The 26005-nt window shown below is 39.7% G+C and overlaps 3 protein-coding genes across 4 annotated transcripts in view; 2 read left to right on the top strand and 1 right to left on the bottom strand.

Annotated features, from left to right (window-relative positions):
- Positions 1-660: 660 nt before the first annotated feature.
- On the bottom strand, positions 661-1793 carry LOC126922744 (dihydrofolate reductase). Its single transcript, XM_050735614.1, has 5 exons — positions 1540-1793; positions 1312-1467; positions 1110-1233; positions 871-980; positions 661-753 (listed from the first exon to the last, which is right to left on the bottom strand). Exons 1-5 carry the CDS (start codon positions 1614-1616, stop codon positions 678-680), a joined length of 543 nt encoding a protein of 180 aa, XP_050591571.1. The 5' UTR covers positions 1617-1793; the 3' UTR covers positions 661-677.
- A 238-nt stretch (positions 1794-2031) lies between these two features.
- Positions 2032-3004, top strand: LOC126922750 (translation machinery-associated protein 7 homolog). Of its 2 annotated transcripts, none has more exons than XM_050735623.1 (2): positions 2032-2199; positions 2625-3004. In XM_050735623.1, the coding sequence occupies exon 2, from the start codon at positions 2626-2628 to the stop codon at positions 2818-2820; it is 195 nt and encodes a 64-aa protein (XP_050591580.1). In that variant the 5' UTR covers positions 2032-2199; position 2625; the 3' UTR covers positions 2821-3004. The 2 variants fall into 2 exon arrangements, with proteins under 2 accessions (XP_050591580.1, XP_050591581.1); XM_050735624.1 differs by lacking the exon at positions 2032-2199 and adding an exon at positions 2341-2363.
- Positions 3005-4006: 1002 nt separating this feature from the next.
- The window catches only part of LOC126922672 (protein FAM214A), a 44432-nt gene continuing 22433 nt past the window's right edge, over positions 4007-26005 (top strand). Inside the window, exon 1 of the mRNA XM_050735458.1 lies at positions 4007-4306. The gene's annotated coding sequence lies outside the window, so the exon portion shown is untranslated. The remainder of the gene's footprint in view (positions 4307-26005) is intronic.

Below are 26005 nucleotides of genomic sequence, written 5' to 3'. Positions count from 1 at the left end.
CTGAGACAGACGGCCTCATTACCTGGCGATGTCAATCCATATGATATGTTGAGCTGTTCGTTGGTGTCGAAATAATAAACTTACCTGTATCAGAAAATTGCAACAAGGAATGATGTAAATATTAGAAGATTTAGAGAATTATTAGCTGCAAAATCATTAGCGTTATCTGAAAATACAAAAAATCCTTGTCTTCGGCGGAGTCAGCATAATATCGCCGTTCGGAAAAATGATTCCGGAAGCGCAAGCAAACTATGTTATGCAGATAAAAGATGCCGAACGGACCGATCAAGAACACGGGAGAATTTAAAGAAAACAACCAAACGCAGGTTTGTATAGAATATTTTAAGTTTTATATTCTAAATAATTTTCTTAATAAACCATTTTCATATTACTTTTATAACAATTCAATAGTTTTATTAGTTCCTATGGAATATCTGTTCAAATACCTACGACGATCCTTTGCAAATAGTTAAATAAGCGTCACCCGAATACGGGCGACTGATAAATAGAAGATACTTTCAAATAAAAAATGCCCCATTGAACAAAAACATTTTCATTAGAACATCAATAAAAAAAAAAATGAGAACAAATCTTGCATTCAATGATGCACTGTGTTAAAACACTGTGACATCTTGAACGAAACATGTGGTTTCAGCATAATTTTCAGATACAAAAGTTTATCTTTTTTCATACACTTCATATACGAATTGTATATCATTTTCTTCTTGAACTCCCTGAGGAATGTTAGGATCACTGAATCAATGAAAAAGGAAACAAATATGAAATAATTGCAGAGAAAATAAAAATAATTAAACGTATGGTAAAATAAAATTATTCGAGATAGTTAAAGAAAATCATAAGAATACCTACCCTACCAAAACAAAATTATTAGGAATAGCTGGGAAGAAGGTATCACAGACAAAATGTTTTTTTATTCTTGTCAAATATAATCGGTGAAAATTCGGAGATTCCATTGCTGCCTGAAATTGCAATTAGACCTTTTCTGTGAGACTGTTTGTATTAGTTTACGGATGTTTGTGCAAATTCATATTTTTAAGAATGCAATTAAACGAATAGGACCTAAGCAGAGATTTGTATAGATGTCGTACCTTGTATACGGAACTTCCACCTATTACCCATATACCTTCGACTTCATCTTTTAATGTAGGTTTTTTAATAACTTCGAGAGCATGTGGAATACTATTGCATACTATCGCATCGTCCCCGTAATCTCTACATGGTTAATTATTCTTTATAAATTTAAAAATTTTATTTAATTTCAAATCGTTAATAAAAATTAGTCATCCTTACAAAGGCTGTGACGTAAGTACTATGTTTATTCGATTGTTTAATGGTTTGTACTTCTTTGGAATACATTCCCACGTCCTTCGTCCCATTAAAACAACATTCTTTTTATTTGGGTCTTTCGTATTCGTTGTCATAGACGTAAAGAATGCCATTTCACTTCTATAAAATAAGGAATTGATTATAATGTGCTACATTATTTACATTTATAATGTAACTTTAATTATTTCTTACTTAAGTCTCCATGGTAACGTTCCTTTTACACCAATACCCATCCCTTCACATGCTGCCGCAATTAAATTTAAGTTCATCTTCAGTAACAACTTAAATTTTTGTAGTACTTGTTTAATCAAGTAGCAAATATATCAAGATATTATTACTTCTTTCGTTGGAAAGTTATGTTTAAGAATAGTTATATTTAAGCGACACAACAGGTATGATCAGATATAATTATTTAACCGTTACGATAAAGAATTCAAAAGATATAGAGGACAGCACAGTCTTCCTAACAAAGAGAGTTTAAATATATATTTGAAAAGTAAGAAATAAAGAGGAAAAAATGGGTGTATTTTATTTACATTGTAAGTTATTTATTCTGTTTAATCATTATGTATAAATAATTTGTTTATTGCCCTGTAGTGGAAGTCTTAGGATTCTGCTAGATTGCGCCAATTCGCCGCTAGATAGCAATCCAAGTATTAAAAGTTAGTAGTTCGTCACCTCTTTTTTGATAGATGGCAGCGTAATCTATCTTAACCATTGAATGGCATGCATGCGACATTTCAGCTTGAGACGTGATAACCAAACTTTGCTCCTAAATAAGAATATTCAGTTCTGATACGTTAAATTTTTAATATTAATTGGATTATTTGTCAAATTTCACAGTATTATAAGGTAAAAGATTATTACCATTGTGTACTTTTACTTAAATTAGGTTATTGTTCTAATTTATGCATTTGATTATTTCACACGTTGTTCATATTAGTTTCGGTATAGTCTTAAGTTTTGTGCGTAATAAGTCTCTTGTTGCATCATACATTTTGGTGATATTAAATTGCGTGCGTAAATCATGTAATATTTTTGATAAGCTTAGTAACATTATCGATTCTGACATGAGGGAGAAACTTCGTAGGTTATGTTTTGCAAGAACGTTTTTTTTTTTTTTGTAATTTGATGATGCTCGAAACTCATTATCTCATTTCAAACTAATGTTTTTTCCTCTTTTATATTTTGATTTATATTATCATGTTAAGATAAGCAAATTGCAATTTCATTGTTTATTTTAAGAATATTATATCTAATTGAGAATTCACTTTTAGAATGTCTGGCCGCGAAGGTGGTAAGAAAAAGCCCCTGAAGGCACCAAAGAAGGAATCGAAAGTATTGGATGAAGAAGATGTAGCATTCAAGCAAAAACAAAAGGAACAACAGAAAGCGCTTGCTGAAGCTGCAAAGAAAGCAAGTCAAAGGGGTCCTCTTGTCACTGGTGGTATAAAGAAATCTGGCAAAAAGTGATGCAGTTAAGACTGAGAATAAATACAATTATCTTACACACCATGTTTCAAGACATGATTTTGATATTATCAACTAGTATACCATCTGAAACATGTTTCAGATATCCAACTCTGAGAAATGGTTAAACATTTGTAAATAAAACATTTATGGATTAAATCATAGCAATATACGCATTTCATAGGTATTTGCATTTTTACTATGTTTTTAATATCACATTGAAACACAGTTAAAACGATTTCATATACTTCTAAGTTTGTAATAGATCCACATAAGCGTTAAGTACTGATAGTTGTGAAATAATAAAAATTATTTTTAAATAATCTTCTTTTTAAATATCTTTCTCTAAAGGAGAAAGATAGTTACAATTCCGCGATCGTTAATTTATTGTTGTCGGTCAAATTTCGTACATTTTAATTGCTTAATCCCAAATTTGATCTAAATCTAATTTAAATGTCAAATAATAAACCGTTAAATCAATTAACCTTGAGTTAAAATAATCCTTCCAGAAATTTCAAACCTGCATAAATAATGCAGTCACGTGTATTAAATTGATATTATCGTGCAATAACAATAAAATACGGTGTTAGAGAAGACACCATTAATCTGTTACAAACAATGCATGCTAGTTATCTTTCTGCCCACTTAATTCGTAAATGCGATACAAACATATGTCCATTGAAGAAACGTGAATTACAGCTGATTGCCATATGATCGACAGTGTTGACAACTTCCGCGAAAAAAAATTTTTCGAGCATATTTCTTCTGCTTTCTTTCTTCCTCATACTATCAGCTTTCGATCAGAATAATCATTTGAAATAGATTTAAAAACTCCATTTACGATACTTCATTTAATTAGAAAGAATCCTTCGTACCCAAATACCTAACTAAACCTTCAAACATGCTGAGAAAGTCTAAAATACATATGTCAATATCCTGCCTCCTAATTCTTTATTGGCATATCATGAAACCTAATTGTCGTATCTTACAAAAGTTTAAAACAAATTCTATAGTACGAATAAGGTTCCATAAGGTCCTGTAGCATTTAATAACACGTGCTTTTCTGGAAAATCCCGTGGTATATAGGAGAATTTGGTCATATAAAAGCTTTATGGGGTTTCAGATAAGCATCGGAGTGGCATTGCAAGAGCTTGCGATAGTTACTTTATTGGAGCTACGGTGGTAAACGTGGTGGATGGCGAAGAGCTGTCACTGGCTGGGTCAGTTGGCAACAGACCTTCGAGGTGGTCGTAAGTGCTTGCGTTGGTCGAGTCTCGCATCCGTCAAACCTCTTTCGTCGAGTCTGCACGCAAAGGACGATCGAAAGGGTTCTCGCGTGTACCGTGACAGAGGAGTCGGAGCAGCGAGGGACGAATTCACGAGTGCGTCGGTAGTTCAGGAAAACCATGGAGCTCGTCAGGATCATTTGACCCACGGGAACGACTCCAGGCTCGGTGGATCGTGCTACCTCGCGTGATATTACAAATCGGTGAGTACATACGACCAATCTATGGCTCTCCTTTTCTTTCTCTAGAGTGACAGTTCGTTTCTGACGTTCCAATAGACAGAGATAGGAAATGTGTGTTTTCTTCTTCTCGTTCTACTATATGCGTCACGTAAACGCTCTCTGTCATGGACGGTATGATGCATGTGTTTGCATATAACTACAAAGGGACACCATGTTATTCACCTGCATCACGTACCATATTGCGAACCTTGTGCTTTTTCTCTACCTCCTCCACCCCCAGAGGGTTGCGTTGTAACTACTAGCGAGATGATCGAGCGCGATTTCCTGGCTTGACATGTGTGAGTAACGCGGTGCTCGCATAAACGGCCCATTGTAGGTGTATTGTATCGCGTATTAAGAGGAAGAGAGAGAACAGTTAATGCGTATATCTAGTCTTCGCCACGCGTATATACATTGTCCATTGGGCTTTCTCGCGTTGAGAGATTACGAGCTTTCTTTCTGATCGAACGTCGTTAAGGTATTTAATTTATTTTGACTGATAAGTTAGGTAAATGTTAGACGCGTATACTTTGCGTTACTAGCTTTCTTTTTGATTGAACATCGTTAAGGTACTTAATTTATTTTCTCTCATAAGTAGACTACAGATTCTTATGTAATATCATACTTTCGTGAATATAAGTGATAAAACAGGATCTAGAGAACTATTCGTGTCATTTATTAAATGTTACAAGTATGCTATTTTTTTTTAATATTTCATGTAGTTTTGTACAGTACGCATATTCTATATACATTTGCACTTTTAAATTTCCTATAAGCACATAAAAGTCCACGACCTACTGATAAGTTAGGTAGATGTTAAACACGTATACTTTGATCATTGGGATTTTTCGCGTTACAAGATTACGAAGTTTTCTTTCTGATTGTATATGTATATAGTATATGTAATTTACTTTGACTGATAAGTTAGATAGATGTTATATGCAAGGATACATTAGGAAATTTACGCAAATGATCGAAAGATACCACACGGTAATTTTCCATTTAGAAATTTAGGAACTTTGAGAAACTATTAAAACAAACTGATGTAAAGTTGCAGCGTCGTGGTGTCATCGTTACCTTGAATCTTTTTTTCATTCTAACGTCACGCTTTTCATCATTGTTTAGAAATGAGAATCTTATTTATCCGTTAACAGTTTAGTAATCTTGCGAACGATAGATATCAGTGTACGAGCGTTTAACTTTTTCCATCGAATATTCCAAATGGATGAGAACCGCGCCTTTTAAAAAAGCAAATTAATTAATTCCACCTTTTAGTAATTTCTTAATTTCCTTATATAAGCAGATGATTAATATTCAGTCGTCAAGGAATAAACGGCTTACTGTCGTAAATTATAAATAACCGTAAAATAGATATAAATTAATCCTAAGCTTCAGGGTAAATTTAAAAGAACAATATCCGTAACATCATCGATTTTCTATACTTTTCAAGCTATGACATTATAGGATCAACGTAGTTTTTTTCGTACGACTGAATTATTTCACATGTTGAAATCATTCGAATATAATGAATACTCGTTCGAGTGTTCACGCTCAACACTTGCAAATTACACAACGCTCGTTACGAAAAACCATCCTTTAAATTCTTCGATCGAGAAGTGGAAAACATTGTTCGATCGATTCGTGACACGTTGCGAAATAATCGCTGCGACAAGCTTGTGACGCATTCGGATGCACATGTGGAAAACTAGAGGGTGAGCGGCGTGCCTCTACTTTAATATAACCCGATATAAATCATGAACGTGGACGAGATTAACTTTGACCTTCTGTTCCTTTTCGATCGGAGGGAGATCAGTGCCTCGAATCTTCCGTTTTCTTTATTAATTTCGATTACGTGTTGCGTCAATCTCTCGTTGCATCGAAACGCACGTGAATACGGGCCATTTAATAGATCTAACACGAGCCTTCGATACGTAAGATGGTTAGTACGAACTTTTCTCTTAATCTTACGTTGATTTTTATCCAGTTTTCGTAATTTGCACTGGCTGTTACTACGCGTCACGATGGTTCATTGCGTCAGATTTTTAATACGGTAATAAGCATGTGTGGGTCTTGTCTGGTGTGTGTAGTAAGGCAATTACGAAAGAAAACATACCTACGTACTGATATTTATTATAGTGTGATTTGAAATAATCCAGGCTTGATAATTACTCGGCTCGAAAGTTTCAACGTTGAAAATTTGAAAATGCAGATATTAAAGAATTGGAACGCGTATGTAACGCGAGAATTTGAAAATTTGGAAGTGTATACATCGAGAAAGGAGACAAATTTGTTATTTCGACGAGTCGAGGAATTTCGAGCGTTTTAAATATTTGAAAATGCGAATACTGCATAATTTGAAAATTTGAATATTCACATCGAGGTTTTAGACATTCGGACCACAAAGGATTCGCAAATATGAATATTCAACAATTTGAAATTTGGACATTTCTACGCCGAGGAATATTGAAAGTCCGGCCATTAGAGATTTCGAAAATCGATTGTTGGACAACGTAAATATTCGACAATTCAGAAACATGTATCTCTGTTTACAGGATTAAAGTCACTCGATTTCGGAAGAGACAATTAAGATTGCGATAGTATGCCATTTAATCGTTCCCAGCGCGCTGATAAGCCGCAGCTTTTGCTTCTGATATAGTCGTCTAAAAGGAAGCGTAGTTACGTTCGATAAGGAAATGATGTAACGCACGCGTTTTTTCGTGTGCGATACGTGTGTTTCGTCTCGGTTGCCTGCGTTTCAGGTGCATCAGTTTCTCGTTGCTAGTTTTGGCCTCGTCATCGCGTTCGCGTACTCGTTACAAGTAACCTTGTGCAACTCTTTAACGATTCGCACCTACGCGAACGACTAAGTCGTAACAGTTGAGCAGAGCTTTTTGCCATCGGAATATAACCGAAGAATAGGATTTTTTTGTGTCGTTGAATGGATTCAACGAGCTTCCGCGTCAATTGACGCCAATCAGCCGCATTATTTTAAAGATCGCACGTAGGCATCACTTACGTCAGTTATTATTGATTTGATTTACTCGAGAAAAAGTTGCATCGTAAACAGTTTAACGATCGCCGAATTATAAAAAGTCTGTTAACGATCAGTTTCTTTTACTTAATAATCACCATTTTCTTTCACTTAATAACCATCGCTTCCAGTTTTTCGTTTCATTATCCAAACGTACGAGTTCGCGTCAAGTATTTCGTAATCACGTTTCACAAGCTCCGAACCAAGCCGACAATCTACAAATATTCCAGTTTACGATCGTTCGTTGACAACAATAATTTGTGACACGAATCATTTCCATGCACATAATACGCTATCAAAATTGATATCAAACGAAGGTCGAAACTTTGTTACACGTTCATAGTCGAGCGCGGTTTATATACACGGGAACTCTTCTAAGTTTCGCTGGTTAATTACGAACAGAAATCAGAATGAATCGGAAGCCACGTACAGCACGGTGAGTTTCGCTCGGGATTAATTCAAATACTGCGAAACGTAGCGCCAACATACGCGAAGTTTACGAAGGTAATTTAACACTTGCATAAAAAACTTTTACGCATATATGATAAGTACTAATATAAAACATTTCGAGCTTTCGTTAACATTGAAACGAGACACGATCGTCATGATTATATCGGTCAAATTTGGAATCAATCCGGATGTATAAAAAATTTAAATACCTTTACCAAATACTTGCATTGAATATGTAACATAGGTTTTATGTTTCAAACATTATCAACAAAATGATAGTAGCCGATGTTGATCGAATTTCCAAACGTTTCATACGACGCACCCAATCGTCATCCTCATTTTCGTCGAACGTGTCTACAAGCGTTCGAATACTCTTGCGAGTTTCTACAAAATCTCGACGCTATTCTCTTCTCCTACATCAAACAAAGCTTTTTTTCTTCATCTAACAAGCACTTGTAATATTGTTCGATAGAATTAATAAATTGCTTCGACGTGTATTTAAAGATATTACGTAAAGACTATAACGCGTGACTGTGGCCAGAGGCTCGGTCGAAATTATCAGTCATCTCTTTCAATCTCGTTTAAATCCATCGCGTTCGCAAGTGCAACTAACTAGCCGACGTCGTCGTTTGCCAATCTGTACGCAATGCGGTAACAGTGAAAACCCGGAAATCCCTTGCTCACACCTTTTAAATCTTAGTTTAGAGAACGACTCAACCACTTAGCCAGTGCTAATTCGGGCGTTCACTAGAATCGCTTCGGTTAAAAGGGTTAACGATAAACGTGCCAATATTCTCACTGCGTCGTAATTCGTGGTGTCGATATAAGTACCGATCCTAACGCATCCTCTATTCAATCCGGCGATAAATCGCCGGGCTACGACCGATGAAATTATACGATCTCGACCTCCTTCTTTCTCGCCCTCTTATCAAACGTGCACGTTCACGCTAGCAATGAGATTCGCATTAGCTTGGTGAATTGAAAATTCTTCCTCCCTGTCTCTCTGGCCCTGTCTTTGTCTCCCTCCCCCCCTCTCTCTCTTTTCTCTTCTTCTCTTTTATTCAGGATATTTTTGCAAGTAGCTTGCAGATACGAATAAGTCGTTGAAATGTATATGCAGCTCTAACAGCTAGATAAGCCGAGAGCCGGCGGCGTAAACGAGCTGACCCACATTATCGAAGAACCGTTCGTACGAGCAGGATGTGTACGTGTTCAGTGAGCGTTCGTATGCACCGGAACACTCGTGCGTTCTGTGACGACAGAATGCATCAATCGAGAAAGTCATCGCTGGCCCTTTCCGTTCTGCCTATTGTCGAACACGTACCGTGATTTACTGGTCGATAAGTTTTAACCCTGCACGAACATCTACGTCTCGACCTCGCCTCTTTTTCTTTCTAACAAGTAAACAGACTTTTTTACCATTTATAGCCCGTAAGAGCTGGGAATAAGAAGACGCGATCGGATTTACAACGATTTGAAGAACGGGCCGAGGTAAACATACGGTGCTGTTGATTCGCAATTACGTCGAAAATTAAATAGGAAAATTAAACAGAACAATGTTGCAATGTAAATGGAGAATAATTCCTTTTTTAAGCTGGACAATTTTTCTTTGTCTTTACTGATAATTATTCCATCGATTATCGGTGGCAATGAACATTTCGACTACAATCGATTGTCACGTTTTCGTCATGCGAGTAGTGACTTGTATTTCTCAGCTTTTGTCTCTCCACGTGTACCGAATTCGTAAAAACTTGTTTTCCGAAGACCAGCGCGTGTACATGTTGCGATTGAAGCGAACGCGTCAAGGACTATCCTACGTGCACGTTTCTTCGTATCTAATGAAATAATTACAGTATGCCAGTGTCTATCATATTTTTGCGATCCTACAACTAGCACGATGGTGACTCATCGGACTAATCGCGGCAAAGTCGTGAAGTTTCCTCGCGTGGCTCCACTTTCACGCGTGCAAGTAGCACATCCTTACTCTATCGTGCATCTTTGCGCTCTTTGCCATTGCGCCTACCATTACCTCAGCGTACTCTCGTCTCTCGATGATCAATTTCCCATCTACAAAACGAATTGGTAAAACGTACAGAAGATCGAAGTAACGTTCGATGCAGGCGAGTGAATTCTGTTAGACGTTAGACGTTTCAGCGGTTTATTATATCGTATGGAGAAATACGACTATATGGCAATACACGCGACACACTTCGTTATTTATATCAACAAAATTTGACGTAATCTTAGTTTCTGGTTGCCCGTGCTCCTATTTGAACAATCATCGAGTGGCATCAAAGTAACGATAACGTTTCACGACGCTGGTGTTATTTAAATTTAGCACAGCTTATATATTAAAATACACAATTTCAGAATAGTATATTTCAAAATACATCGCCTCCAAATATTTGTCTTTATATCGAAGTTTATGCAATTCTGCAATTCGGATCGTTGTCTATTTTATCCGCCACGAAGCATTCGATTAACTTCGTGTTAACACTTACCAGGTCCGGTCGAATGGTCTCAAAATTTCATTTAAAATTCTACATTCATCGTTATTTCTTTTGTTCAGCCAACTTTATGCAGATTCTCATCCGATCGATCAAATCCTCAATTTTTGTTAACATTGGCGTCGATACGTCGCATCGATCCTTCCATTTCTTCGACTCTGCCACGTATTTCACGCGTTTTATTTCACCGCGACGCGTGCGTTACCCTTTTCTCGTAAACGACAGCTTGCAAAAAGAAATATCGCTCGTCTGAATCGAGCCTGGAAGATCGGCGAAACTACACACATCGAATGTACTCGTATTTCGTTTACTCGTCTCTATATCCGCAGGCAGTTTCGTAACTAATCGCTTCGCGCTGCACCGTTGTCGTTGACAAGACATAATACCGCGGTGCCTTATGTAAGCTCGATACATGCGAGATAGAAGATAGCGGTGCACGTGTTATCTGAGAGACGAGACCGTTTACCGCAGCCTTGTTCGGGGACGATGCAGCCTGTGCAATTGCATTGCACCTTGGCCACGTCGCGATATCGCGCCTCTCTCGTACGAGTTCTGCTAGTCAAGGTTGATACGAAATGTCCATCTAGTTGGACGGAAATCTGCAATTTCGAGGAAAACGTGGCTTGGCTAGCTGCTTCAGGATTCGATTGTGAAACGGACCTGTTCTACCTTGTAATTGTTTCGTCAATCTTTACGTCTGTTTTTCACCGTTTCTGTACGCCGATAGCGCTTAAAATAACGGATGGAATCATGTTATCGAACGAATGAATTTCCATTATTTCGTTCCACGAATTACTTTTTTTTAATCGGCGAGATACGTACGCGAAGGACCAAGCAGTGGAATAATATTTATAAGCTGTGCGAAGGCGACATTGTCGAAAGATAATACGCTAGCGTTCGTAAGTATTTGAACATGTGGCTCGATTCGATCACAAAAGATTTACACATTACATTTTGTACGTTGGAAATGGTAAGAAAAGAGACCGTCTGTCTACGACTATTATCAAGCGGTCTACTAAATTTAAACCGAAAGAATGTATTTGCGTCGCATTCATTCCACGTTTATTTATAATGGAAGGCTGAGAGAGAAGAAAATTTGCACAAGTTCGTAGAAATTTCGATTGGTGGAAAATCGCGATATCGAAGCGAGAAGAGAGGCGGAATTGATACTCGCGCGACTGACTTTCGTAGCCACGACGTTGGAAAACAGGACTCGATACCGTAAATTTACTGAAAATAAATTGCCGATGAAATGATCGGCCTCTAATGAATTAAAGAATCTTTAGAAATTTTTCTTATAGGAAATAGGAAGTAAACGAGCGTTGCATGAATCACAGATATTACGGTTATCCTTCGCCACACCAACCACCGTTTCGATAACCATCGGTTTCGCTTGCTTTCACCGCGATTCTATTCGACCTGCTGTTGCGATAATTATCGTTAAATCGCGGATTCGTGAAAGTCGTGATAAATCGTTTGTCGTAATTGCAAGCCGGTATAGACGAGTAGTCGATTCGATTCGATCTTTCGAAATTTCCTCGAACCGTTTTTCGTGCAAGCGCGACTATTTGAGAAACAAGCGCGGGCTGACGCGCTTCGAAACGAGAGAGAGAGAGAGAGAGAGGGAGAGAGAGAAAGATTCGCGATAAATTTATTTCGAGAAACGGGAGAACGTTTTGTCGAGGATCGTACAAGAACCCTGGGTCGTCACCTTGAATTTTCTTGCGCGCCCGTCCAAAACAGCGCGGTTCATCGTCCTCCGTTTAGGATCCAACGCCCCCGCGTTGTTTTGACATAATTCGCCCGCCACGTGTTTTGTCGTCCCATAAATGATCGTAGCAACAAAGACCGACCTCGGATCGTTATTCGAAGCCGCTGAAAGTCGCACGTGTTTCTTTGTCGAGGCACGAGGAACACTCGCGTGCCTGTATTATTGGGTCATTGGCGTGGAAAAGAAAAAGAGAAGAAATTGCTAGGAATCGTTAACGTTCGAAGAAGCGACGTACGTGCCAAAAGTACGAGGCAAAGATATCAGCTCGTTTAAGGACCGCGAGGATACGTCGTTGCGCCAAAAATATTCGCTTCTTCTTAGTCTTATTTCAGCATTAGATCTTGGATTTTCCATCCTCGTTGTTCTCCGGTTTTCATGAGCTGGTTCCACTCGTACCTCGGATCTAAACATACACCGTCGTTCGTAAACATTGGCCATTTACACAGAGCAAGGTATATCTCAGAAATGGCCAGAAAATTATAAGGAACTCGAGCAATGTTGATTTAAATTGTTACTCGAACGTACTATTAAATTTTTTTATATTTCTTCCATTTCAAACTTTCATTCGGACTTCGTCGAAACTTATTTACCATTCAATGAAGATGTCGTGGTAAGAAATACGATACAAATACACATTATAATATAAATTTATGATCCTTCTAAACGCCGTCACCTTTAGACTTTTGCATCGATTTACTGCCAGCTTTACGAATAATCCAATAATCGGATAATAATTCGTCTTGTCGAAAATAACCACGTGTATGGATGCTTGCGTGCGATGATATATTCTATAAATTCTTGCGAACGATTATTCCGTAATTCTGGAGATTTATGGAGTCCGTACGTGGAACGTCGATACGTCGTACATGTAACATAAAGTTGATACGCTAATTAGAAATTGAACGGAGCGGTCGAAACACGGAGTCGTTAATGATCTCCGTGCATGTGCCTACGATTGCACGTGCAACCGCGGAATTGCAGTGGTGTTGGTTGCATAATATGCAGGTAACCTAGATCTGCACCCACTACTTTCCACCCACCGGCCTCATTACCCCTTTGAGATTCTCTCTTCTCTTCGCTTGTTCCCCAGCCACTCTAGTAAACCTTTGTCTCGCGACAAGACGCTCTTTGTACCGTTTTTTGAGGCATCTCAGTCCCCAAAGATTCACCGGACGTGGATGCATTTTTACGTAATTGCGCTGCTAGCCAAGTCATAGTTATCGTCGTTTGTTCGAGTTCGTTTGGTTAACGTCGATCCCTCAACCAATCGACCATCGTTTGATTAATTGGATCGTCGAGAAACGATGACTTTTTAATTATTAGAGTTTGCTTCCCTCTGCAGTCTAATTTATAGGCTGTGATTCCTTGCTAGGAGGAAACGAGCACGACGAGTGCACGCTCGTGTAGGGTGCAGCATTTAGTACGTACTCGCGTAACTCGAACGCGAGAAGCAGGTGAAGTGGTCGTACGCTATAAAAAAAATCCTCGTCGAGCCCTTTTCCACCCTCCAGCGAATTGACGTCATGCCCTTCCCTCGTCGAGACATTCATCAATGTAAAAGGCGGCGCACCGTGTGACACGTTGCGGCACGACATGTCGTGCAAAACACAGCAGGCCTGTCGTTTATTCGCCGCGTAAGCTGGCTCGAAACAACGCGGCTATTCGTCGGTCTAGTCGCTGCCGGGCTCCATGGCACTTTCCTATGATAACGAAGAAACTTGCTCCTGTTCGTGTTTCGCTACTTTCAACCCGTTTCGCGAATTCACCTTGCGAATTGCGATATCGTTTGTGTGATCCGTTAAGAAGATATCAAAGTGCAGTGACGACCGAGAAAAATCGACTATCGTAGCTGAGAGATTATCCCGGATGAAAGAGAAACTTGATCAGTGTTCATTAACGATCGACTTCTTTCGAGTATATCTTTCATTAGCAGATTGTAGATTTTTATGCAAATTGATGGTTTTTCCAACGTAATTAAAGAAATGGAATTCGAGCAAAGACTCGTTCCATCCATCGAATTTACATCATTTTAATATCGTTACTCTGATATTACAACTTTGTTCTTGCAATTTTTAATAACGCCGAGCACGATATATAAAAAGAGATAGGAGCTCGTCAAGAAAAGGTATCGTTATTTTGTAGAGAAGACAAATCGAATTAACTGTTGCTCGGTGAACAAGTGACGCATGACGTTAACGTAGCGTTACCGGTTGTTGTCACTTTGTGAATCGATTTATGTAGCCGTCAAGCCATTTAAATTCGCATTGACTGGCGATACTCGAGTGATACGTGCAGCAGGATGGCTGCGCGTACGGTCGTGCCAAAAACAGAGCGGATGTAGCGAAAAGAATCCAAAACGACACCACTGTATCTCGTTCGGGGCCGTCTCGGATTTCGATATTGTATTCTACACTTACAGCGTTGATTATCATCGTGAAACTGGATAGTCGCGGTCTCTGTGTGTATTAGATATACGAAACAGGTACGAGCCTCTTTCTGTCCTTCCGTAGAGATCTCGAAGCGTAGCAAAGATCGCCGATGTCTGTTTTCGGTTTGCACGCGATTCGATAGAAACGGTGAACGCAGTTTTCCCAGTCAGACCACATCCAGCTGTTTTGCATTCGCGTGGCCGTGTTATCGCGATAAAGCGCGCCGCTGCAAATATCTTCCGGTTTTTTCTACTCCGATTCTAACCGAGGATACCGGTGGAAACGCGAAAACGAGAGGCACAGCAATGGAGAACCTGTTTCATCGCGAATAGAGAGTCGAACATTGCAAGGGGAAACAGGTATCGAGTGTGTATAGCGAAAATCGTATCGTTGTATGAGTTTACGAGACCTGCTATTTATTGATTTTTGTTCTTAAAGAACTACCAGCTCATTTTCTACGTGATCGAAGTTTTCTATAATCGACTAATTCTGATCTTGTTAATTATCGTGGTGAAATTCGATTGGAAACCAGCCTCTGAAAGGCAACTGGCAATCTGCGGTATCACAAAGAATCGGATACTTCGCTATATCCGTTCGCACAGTGAATTATTTGGAATTTCCTTTATGGAAACCGCGTGCAATTATATTGCGCGCGATTCTACTTTCTCCCGCCAATCAGACTTACGAAATTACACAAACGGAATAAAACATTCACTTCGCTGACTTTACTTAACGCTGCCAACAGTCTTCGGCCGGGTATCTTACGAAGCATTACATCTCAAGGCAAATCGTTGCAAATTAATCCACCGTTATTTCCGATGAAACAGTGTCTTACATTCGCCGTTATGAAAAGTTCGTTATTTATTTTCCATATCATTTCTCATCTCTGCGAAATGCATACTTGTACCAAGTATCTGGTAATCTGAATGTATATTGTGTTAGAAAAGTGTGAATATAATTATATTGGCGTGATCGTCGAGTCTCATAGCGGCGCTAATGAAATTCCAAAATGTTTCCTATAACATATACAGTGCATTTACAAGAGATTGGTCTAGGTTGCGAGTGTTGGGATACTTTCGCGAGCTTCTATATGTTAAGATCCCTGGAAAGTTCGTAGGTTAATTTTGAAAGCTATCGTCGGTGTTTGAGAATGTCTTCTCATCACAACACAGCTAGCCGGGATAGATTCGTCCGCAAACCGTGCACCCCTTGTTACTTCGGCCAGTCGACCCAGTTTCGTGGCTGTATTCCGCAAAAGTGGAACGCGGTAGGTCAATCGCGAGAGGACGAGAGAGAGAGAACTCTCGATTTTCGTAAAAACTGCCGTCTGAGAAGCGCGTTGGATCGTCGCGTCCTAGTGCTCCTTAATTCTGATTTGTCTCGTCTCTTACCTTCTCTCACTCTCTCTCTCTCTCTCTGTCTCTGTCTCTGTCTCTGTCTCTGCCTTACTGTCTGTCGTTCCGGTAAAAGTGACGTTATTATTTTCGCGGAAGTGCACGATAGAAAGACGGAATGGAGGAAACGAGAACAACGGGGTGGAGTGCGAGGCAGAAGCTCGAGAACGTGCCTTTTCGCCGATCCTCGTTCTGCACTGTCTTTCGTAGTGAACGGTGCGAAACAGCGCGCAAGCCTACCGGAAGCGCGAGTTTATTTTTGGCTGGTGTTGGAAACGTTCTTTTGGCAGCACGATCACGGATAGAATCAAAAGGTACGCGACTCGTGATGTATTTCTAGCGATCGGCGTTACCATCTAATTCGACCAGCTTGCCATTGGATTCGCTAGATCGCTTCGTCTGATGGGCTTGGCCCTGCTTTCGAGTTAGAAAAACAGGAAGTCAGCAAACAGGAACGGGATAGGCTGACCGAATCACGAAACGGTGTCTGTACGCGTACCAATCAATGATATTGTCAGTCTTGTCGAGATTTATTTTATCACAGGATACTACTACGTTGTTAGTTCCTCGTTCTTTGTTTGTTTATGTAACGTCCACGTACGATTCGCACGTTCTTACGGCCTCGTTTATAAATGTTAGGATATACACGGCTCTTATGCAGAATGTGCTAATTAGACTATAATTAATATTTATGCGCTTTCGTAATTCTGTGACTATAATTCCTAAGAATGGAGTTTACATATTATACTTGTCTGGTTTATATCTTGTAACGAGCGCTTTAATCCACATATTCGCTATATTTCTAGTTACTTAAAAGCGATTAAATTCTCGATAAGTTTTAATAATTTCCTAACGACGCTTAAAACTCGCCTCATTTTCTGCAAGTATGTGCTCTAATTCTCATCAACGGGGGTGCACTCGCGAATATATTAGTGTCACTTTTGGTAAATCGTTCTGCCAAAAGTTTCGGAGTTCTTCGGTGAATCAATGGATCTAGCGTTACATTCTCGAGCCGTTTCGACTCTCGTTTCTCTGGTTCTGAAAGCGTTTTAAAATCGTGAAACGACACCACAGACAGGGTGCGGTTTCACGAGTTAGCAACAGCCAGTTGTGCCACGATGTCGCACGGTATCGTACCACGCACTGACACGTGTGCACCGTTGCACTCGTGCAAGCACATTATGCAATCGCGTGCGTTGGTTTTACGCGCAATTCGTAAGCTCCGTCGATGGCCGCGCGCGAACGCCACACGGAAGTCGCGGCGAAGCTCGCCAGTGTCTGGGCCAGACGATGGAGCGTATGAAGATCGATGTCCACGTGATCAAGATATAGCGTGTTTTCAATTACTTTGCATTTTCTTTCACGATAATTTAGAACCGTTCTATATTTTTCTCGGAATACTGTTTGTTGGAATAATGCCTGTTTCTCTATGTAAGTGGAACAGGTACGACGCTGTCGTTGATAAATATTTGATTACATCAATTATTGTGCAGATTCGAATAAAAGTTTTCAATTTATCTTTGACGCTTTCATCTTGCCTAAGTCAGTCGTAGTTTTCAGTTTTTAAGAATTTACTCGTGTATTCTGATTCTTAAAAGCATCGCGTTCTTATGATTTCGGAGGGTACGATGATTTTTTTATAACAATATGCTGTTCTATGAAAATTAGCGAACTGTCTTCTAATGTTACGATTCTCGTCTTTCATATACAGGAACCATCGATTCCAGTATTAAATATAGCCAAGAACGAACAAAACCAAGTTTAATTCGCTTCTAGAAAAATACAAACCTCTTGACCAAGTTCCACCAATTGTAAATATTGAAGTATCTATGGACAGTAGCGTATATTTATCGAACTGTCGTTTAAATTTCTCAATTCGATTTTTATCATCGATTTATACATAAATTTCATTCGAAAATTCTGTAGAAAGTTCTCTTCGTTAACTTAATCCCTGAGCTGAGACGAGCCAAAGTCAAGCCAAACAGTTTGACTCGTTTCCAACAGGATGATCTATATCAATCCGTTGTCACTGGGTGAAAGGATTCTTCTGTGCGATTTGCAAATCGACCAGAGAACGCGTTACACTTGAATTTACGCAGTTTCACGCGGCTCACAGATACGCAAACCGTATGCCTCACACCGTTGCAGCTCTGTCATTGACAGAGAGTTAATCTAATCTCACAATCGCATCTTTATATGACACAAGCTACTAATGAGCGGCTCAGAGAGAATCGTAATTAACTCGGGCAACGTTCTGCGCAATAATCGATTGCACAAGCGATGAGGACAGACTCTGTAAAGTAGATCGCAAGTTCAAGGTAGTTTCTCGTGAAATTTAAGGTGCTGCTCGACGTCACGTCGCATCCTTAGCAACTATTACAGACGCAACATTTTTCTCAGCCTGCATTGAATTATTTGAGAGCCGCCGAAAATAGGTGGCCCACTTGTACCGTTCAAAGTCCGAAGTTGTTCCCATTCGACTGCCCCGAAACTCTGTTGTCTATTCGAATACAAATGGGGTTTCGGTAAGGCGAGGTGTCGTGTATTTTACTAGTAGTCTGCCCGTTAATAGCTCGTAAGTACCTGCTTAAACCGTCCAGGTAATTCATGGCAGCTGGTTCGAGTGAAAGGACACGGACGAGAAAGGACTGCTGTGCCTAATACGATCGTAGGCCACGGTTATCGTAATTCGGTTGAGTACAACGCAAAACCAGGGTATCTGGCTTGTTACTTTTGCCAACTCGTCTGATTCAACCGGTTTTCCAACGTATTGCGTCCACGTTAAATACCGTCTTCCTTGGTTAACATTTCCTACCTAGTCTCTTTTCATTTTTCAAGGTACAATAGCTTGCTCATATATATTCAAACTTCTTTTCGTAAAACATTTTGAAATGTCATTGACACTATAACCAGAGGCTCGACTATCACTATTCTATTGACAAAGCTGAAGACCAATTTTAAAGTGTACATAAAAGTTACAAAATATTTATCGTAAGCCTATACTTCGTCACCGGATTAACGGTGTCAGTTATTCGTAGCATTACCACATAACGCTATACGTTTAAGTGTAAACTTAGAGTCGAAGATTTCAAAAGTATTCCATGCTAAGTTTTTTTTTTATTTATTTCTTAATATTCATAATTTCTCCATTTTGGACATTAGGTCGAATTTTTTAGCAGTTATATTAACATGTAGTTGGCTACCCCCAGCGGTACCATTCTCGCGTTTGCTGGGTTATATCCTTTGCGAAGCCTGCTGGGTGCTTCCTTTTTAGCCTGCCATGCTAAGTGTTCGCATGCTTTTCACGATACTTTCGAGTGAAGGAAGAAAAAGCAAAGCAGGTAAAAGAGAATCATAAAGTTTCGGTTTTCTTAGAAATTCTCGGCAGGTGATATAACGATTTACTGAAGGAATACAGAGGATATATTTCCGATGCTTACTTTCGTAAATGACGTTGCCAGCACTGGCAATTCTATCTTGTCAAATCTTTTGGTTCCTGCCTCGAGGTAATCCGGTTTTCAATAGAGTATAGTTTTCACTGAGCCAATAGGTGGTCTTCCAGCAATGGAAACTCGCTTGACAAATGTTCATGAAGGTATAAAATAAAACGGACTTTCTTTTGAATTTTCATGCACTCACAGAATCGATATAACTGGATGGAGCACCTGGCCAGAGTGAAAGGACACGAACAGAAACGTCATGAACGTGCCGCAATATCGCGACGATTAGCGTTGGCACGGTACCAACTGGAATGTCAGACTTATAAAGCGACTTTTGGTAACTATTCCTAGCAACTGTGTTCCTAGCATCGCGTTCGATGTAACCTCGCGCGACAAATTCAAGGGCGGCTTCGCTCTACAAAACGTTCGACGAACAATTCTCTCTATGTTTTATCGACTTTAACCTACCGTTAGGAAAAGCTAAGCTCCGGACTACGTTGACTAGCTAGGTGAAAGTAGTATTTATTCTAGAGATAGTGGTCGCAGTTAGACATCGATATGATAAAAGTTGCCTTCGATTCTGTGACCTCGTAAACTTCACTACGAGGCCTTCGCGAAGCAATATCGGAGAAACTATCTGATCGATAATAGGGATAACTGCAGAAACTGATTGAACCGCTATTTTCTTAACTGTTACTCGATAAGCTCGGTAGCATTACCGTTTATTAAGTAGTTCGTGTTTCAAAATGAGACGATAGAGAATTCGTCCAAGGGTTCCCATTAGATCTTGTCTTTCCTATATCTAGTCGTTGTTCGCTCGAACGAGGTAATATCGGGCATACTGTTTGATCGATAACAGGGATAATTAGAGAAACTCATCGAACTGCTATTTGTTCAACTTGAACTCGATGAGGCCACCGTTATTCGGTTAAGTGGTTTATGCTCCAAAACGAGACGACAAAAGATTCGTCGAAGGGTTCTTTTGCAGTTTTCCATTCATATAGTCTACGCGGATATAATTTCTTATTCGAACGAGACTACTCTAATCAAAGAGCTCCCTCCGTTCGCGATGAAGTGGTTCAATGGAAAGATTGCCCGGCATTGTGCTTTCTTCCGAAAATAGTCTCATGGTCAAAGGGTTAGTCGACAGTCTTTGTTCCCTTGGTGGGAAGCAGTCGCGAATCGAGCCATATGGCACGAGAAACGGCAAGCCATTTTCGTTCTAACCTGGAAATAGACTTTCGATATGTGACACGTGCGCTCGCCTGCACTCGCGCGGCGTCTGCTAGTCAGACACGCTAGTGCGCATGTACGGACAGCCGATCAGCTGTTCGACGCCATCTTTTGCTCCCAGCTGAGGGCTCGACGCTACGCTCAGCTGACCTCGTCGTTGATACGAGCCCCCAGCACTGGCAGGAGCGTACCTAGCTGGGGCCTCTATGGTAGCTATATAGATTTCGATGTTGCAGTTGAATTCTGACTATAATTACATTTGTTGCTCCATATTCTTTCTTTTCTCCCGTTTTTCATTAAGTAAATGGCAAAAAATGGAAACATAAATTTAACTATATTAATATTATCAAGTAAAAATTCCTATCTTCTCTTCTATCGGTGTTCTTTGCATTCCCTCTTTTCTCTGTCTTAATGAAATTGAAATTTGATTTAAAATTTATTATCTATTAACATCCCTCTTGCCTTTGAATCTATTTCTACACCTTTCTCTTTTGTCATCGAAGTCTGGATTTGATCGAAAATCTTTGTTAAGTTACTATTAAGTAAAACTTTCCCTCTTTTTGTTATCCATCTTCTTTATATTCGTTCTAAATGAAAACATTGTAAAATCACAAAGATATTCGCTTTTAAATACCGGCCACAAACCGCGATCGCTCGTACACACGCGTATAACAGGAATCTGATAGCTATAAATCACGAATCCGTAAAATCGTGTCGATCCCGGCTCGTTTATTACGAACATATAGACACCTGGTTTTGTTGTGTTTTATTTTTCAAAAAGAGAAAGAAAGATGTAATAACCGCGGATTACCACAGAACGAATTTGTTTACGCAATCTTTTTGCAAGTGTTTTCCGCGAGTGCGGCCTCGCTTCAGAACGAATAAATTACATGCATTTCTCCGTTAACCGCAGCGGCTGATTTTCGACGAAACAAAAGCATACACGGTTGCAAAACATCGTTCCACACGGTTGACAGTGGAAATGCTTGTCTTTGGACGGACACTGGTAAACAAGAAAAGGCCTCGACCAGCCCAACCTGGGCAAGGAAAAAGGATACAGAACAAACGGTGTGTGAGCAGAGTTCGATAAGCAGTGGACGCGTGTATCTACTATTCGATCGATAAACATTAGCCTTGACATGATATCCAGAGGACCGCTCTTTCACCTCGCCTTTTTTACTCGAACCTAGTTCCTACCGCTGCCGTTTCTTCTTCCAGTTAGCACGGGACCTGTAACTCCGGGTATAGAATGCGCGATCTCTGTGCTCGTGACTTGGACGATGGGATCTGAAACAGTTCGATTCACTTCGAATTTATATAAATAAAATGGTCGATAAAAGTATCGGATTATTTGAGAAATTCGTAGTGTGTTCGACGATCGACGTTTTAAAGAAGATTCGCTTGAAAATTCGAAGCTCGACGTTCTTGATAGATCATTATGGAATTTTGTCTAATTAGAAGCCAGATTACATATTTAGCTTGATCCTGCATTATACCAATAAAACGATGAACGTTGAGTTACGACCCTAGTTGTACGTTAAAAGAAATTAACGTTAGCCTCGTGTGCGCGCCAGTGGTTATGAAAGCTGCCTAAGTCATATATTTTTCGTTTCGAGATATTTAAAGTTTCGCGTTTGACGCATCAACTGAATTCTGTTTAACGACGCAATAACCAGCTCGATACGACGGTTCAATTTCTACTACGTTGTGAAAATACCTTCGAATAATTGTAATGTAAATAAATGCAACGCAAAATAAGCGATAAATTTAATTTATTTTAGATTCTCGACTCAGGCCACTTTCATAATCGCCTACACACGCACATTAACGAAGAGTAGAACGACGTTGAATTTTATTGACACGTTCGTTTCCATTCACCGGTTTTAACCTGCTTTGTCTTTTATCAAATTCTTTCGATTACGAGAAATCGAATAGTTCGAGGAACGAAGGGTTTGAAGGAATTCGAGTAAAATGCATCGTGATTTTGATGCATCTATGTGAAATTTAAAGCCGAGAAAATGCACAGAACGCGTGCATCGAAATTTTCAACGACTCCAGATCGAAGATTCGACCCTTGTCGAGACTTTCGAGAATTCTAAACTTCAAATCATATTCAAAATGATCGTTCGGTCTCCCTAGAGACTTCCTAGTCACTAAAAACTTCGAATTGCCTCGAAGTTGAGACGCGAACTGCCGCGACTTCCGACTATTCTCGACTCTGTTCCGAGACACGTCGAATATTCTTCACGATGCCTGTTCACGAAATCTTAAACAAGTCACGCAATTTGCTCGATAAACCTCGCGAAGATATCGTGTAAATGATAACTAATTGGAGACACTAAGATTTCTGCAATAGAAACTACTGTTTCTGTAGATCGAAGATTAAGGTTGGATCTGGAAAAGCAATGGAACAGTCGTCTGCGTATTTGATCGCAACTGGCTACATTATATAAACGGAAATCTAGTACGAACGGAAACTTGAAGTTTCTCTCGGTGTCTACTCTCGCTGTTTCATTACGTCAGCTCGGTTCTACGATTTTTCATGATTTCCATTCTACCCGAAGGAAAGAGGGCTGACTGCGTTTGCATCATCCCGTTGGCTGGAAGACGATTAACCGCTTGCGTCAACAAGACCTTTGCTCGTGATTGTTTTCTCTTCATTTAACTGATCCTTTTACCGAGTGCTTCCTCCTAATGTTTTTTAAATTGCCGATTCAAGATTCAAAACAAGTTGAGAATCCGGAATTCAATTCGCCAACTGTAATCGAACGTGGCTTTCGAGGAACACCGGGTATATTCTTGTCCGTTTTCAAACAAAGTTTTGAGACGTTTGACGAAGACGTCCTGATTCGAGTGGCGCGAGTCTCCGATGTCCACTGTGTGTCTCTGGAAATAGAAATAGAAGCGTACTGTTAAGGTGGTGGATGCTCGAATCGCTGGTGGACGTCTTAGTTTAGACACTGGTTTTTCCTTACCAGACCACTGTCTCTCGATGCCCTAGCAAACACACGTTGCTGCTGTAACTCGACCCGGCTTTTTGTAGTTTCTAACAACGTTCTTTAAAATTAAATCTTCGCGTGCTACTTGAAACGCCCTGTACGCACATTTCTCTTCCTTAAGTTACACGAAGCGACGTTTAAACCACGAAGCGAGATCGAGTTTAAGAAAATCACCGAAACACACGTGCCTCGTCGTGTTTTTTCCTTTCCCCCTGCTATCTTCGTACAGCCACTTCCGAATGTGGATCATCGTTGCACGTATTCAAAGTGCGCAGTTTTCGTGTCAGTTCAGAGTCATCGGCGACGCATATGGTTTGCTTTTCCAACGTGGATTTCACTCATGGCTGTTTAATATACATGACTCCGTATGTGCAACAGCTGTACACGCGAGACCCTCTAACGCTTCTGGAAATAGAAAGTCATTCGCAAGGTGTACTAAGGCTAAACCACTGTGCCATTAGCCAAGTTGCAATGTGATTCTCAATTTGTCATTACCTGACATTTCGCGGATGAAATTTTCACGTTTCACAACCAATTATCTTTCGTTGGGTTTGCTTAATTTTTTGCATCATCGACGAGCTACCTTTCAGACCGAACAGACACGAGAAGGATCCTTCTCGAGCGAATCTCACCGATTCATCCCTCGTGTGACGCAGGCTTTCGAGCAAGTATTCCCGAGTGCATCGTACTTTGTTCTGCTGGTATCTGAACCTTTCCACTGTTTGCAATTGTGGCGAACGAAGGCCGGTCTTCTCTGTAATAATATCTCGCGGATGAAGATTGCGTTTTCTTTGCCTGTTATCGCTCTGCCGTCAATATTGGACTTCCTAGCACTTATTTATAGCTCCAAAGGGAATATGACTTATAGTCAGGGGCAATTACCGAAAGGAAGATGCAGTTTTGACGCTTTTAAACGGCCAGTTATTACTCGTTTTGTCGTAAGTATTATTTACGACTCGATAGAGAATGCAAGCCAAGGTAATGAAAAAAAACAAAAAGTGAAGTTCTCGGTACCTTAGGTACCTAGGTATCTGCTACTCACATCCTTAAATCTTTACGTCTCCGTTTTCCCTTGTTTTAGCGAACAAAAGAATTTTTGACTTTTATTATTACTATTTGATGTCTTCTTCAAACTTAGGAAATTTGAGAAAGGATGACAGAACGCAACAGGAATAAATTATGACTCACCGTTAACGTTTGCACTTCTTAGGATTACTTTGTAACTCAAAAGGAAATTTGTGTAGGGCTGTATTTACTAGAAAAACAAAATTGTTCATACTTTGCACGATAATTCATTACTGATGCTTGCAATTGCTTGCTCCGTAGAGTGATTCAGAATAAGGGAAATATTTGTAATACACGCGAAGTAATTACACGAACGACGATTTTCTGGCAGAGGCGGGATATAATATCATAATGGACGAAACTCATTGTCAGTTGGCGGATATCTTTCGATCGTTAGGTCCGCTCTCAAAACCCACACGATAGCAGTACGTAACGTGTGGGCCATAAACTGCATAACGGGAGGGTCGTTAAACATCTGGTCGTTGTGTCGAACGAAAAAGGAAATATTGTTTGTGAAGGTTCCTTCGCGCGGAGAAATTTGGTATTGCGATATGAGATTAAGATTTCCAAGAGTAGTCGTACATGTTTGTTTCTGACTGAAACAAACATATTTATCGAAGCTTGAAGTTTCATCACGCGTATCGACGAACAATAATACGTAAATTTTGCAGCAGGGTATAAATCGCGTTATCCGAGCAAGGACAGTTTCTTATCTCGAATGATCAGTCTCTGATTTTTTGATCGCGTTGAAATAATCACGACAACTGTTATTGATTATTAGTATTTAGATAATCGATATCAGTTATATCGAATTAATCAGTTATTTAAAAAAAAAAAAGGAACGTTTTTCTAGCCGATAAACGATTGTTTTAAACGTAAGACAAACGGGGAATATAAAACATCGAAGTTTTTATCTAAACGCCATTTTTTAATTATGTATATTCATACAAATACGACTTTGTATAAATATCCGTAGTCTATAGCCAAGTAAATAAAGAGATCTCGAGCTACGTGAAATAATCTGAATGAGGTCGTAAAAATAGATTCCAAGTGTACGATTTGATCGGGTCATTGATTGCTGTTTAAGTTTAAAGTCTCATCGATGGAAGTAGCCATAACGTAAAAGCAAGATCAGTCGCGGGTGTCGTTAGACCGTAAATGCCATCAAAGCAAGCGAATCGGTGCTTTCGAGCGGCAAAATCCCGATTTTTGTCGTCCGCTTAATTACCTTCGTGTCACGTCCGTCGTTCTATGGCGAGCAAGGAGAAGGTATCGTTGTTTGCGCAGCGACAAGAAGCAAATTAGTATAATTAAGTTACACGGGCTGTACATGTCACGACCGAAAATGGAACGGAATTAAAT

The sequence above is a fragment of the Bombus affinis genome, chromosome 12, assembly GCF_024516045.1.
Source record: "Bombus affinis isolate iyBomAffi1 chromosome 12, iyBomAffi1.2, whole genome shotgun sequence".
Lineage (NCBI taxonomy): Eukaryota > Metazoa > Arthropoda > Insecta > Hymenoptera > Apidae > Bombus > Bombus affinis.
Note: the sequence above shows the minus strand (reverse complement) of the source record. Positions and strands in the feature narration are given on the sequence as shown.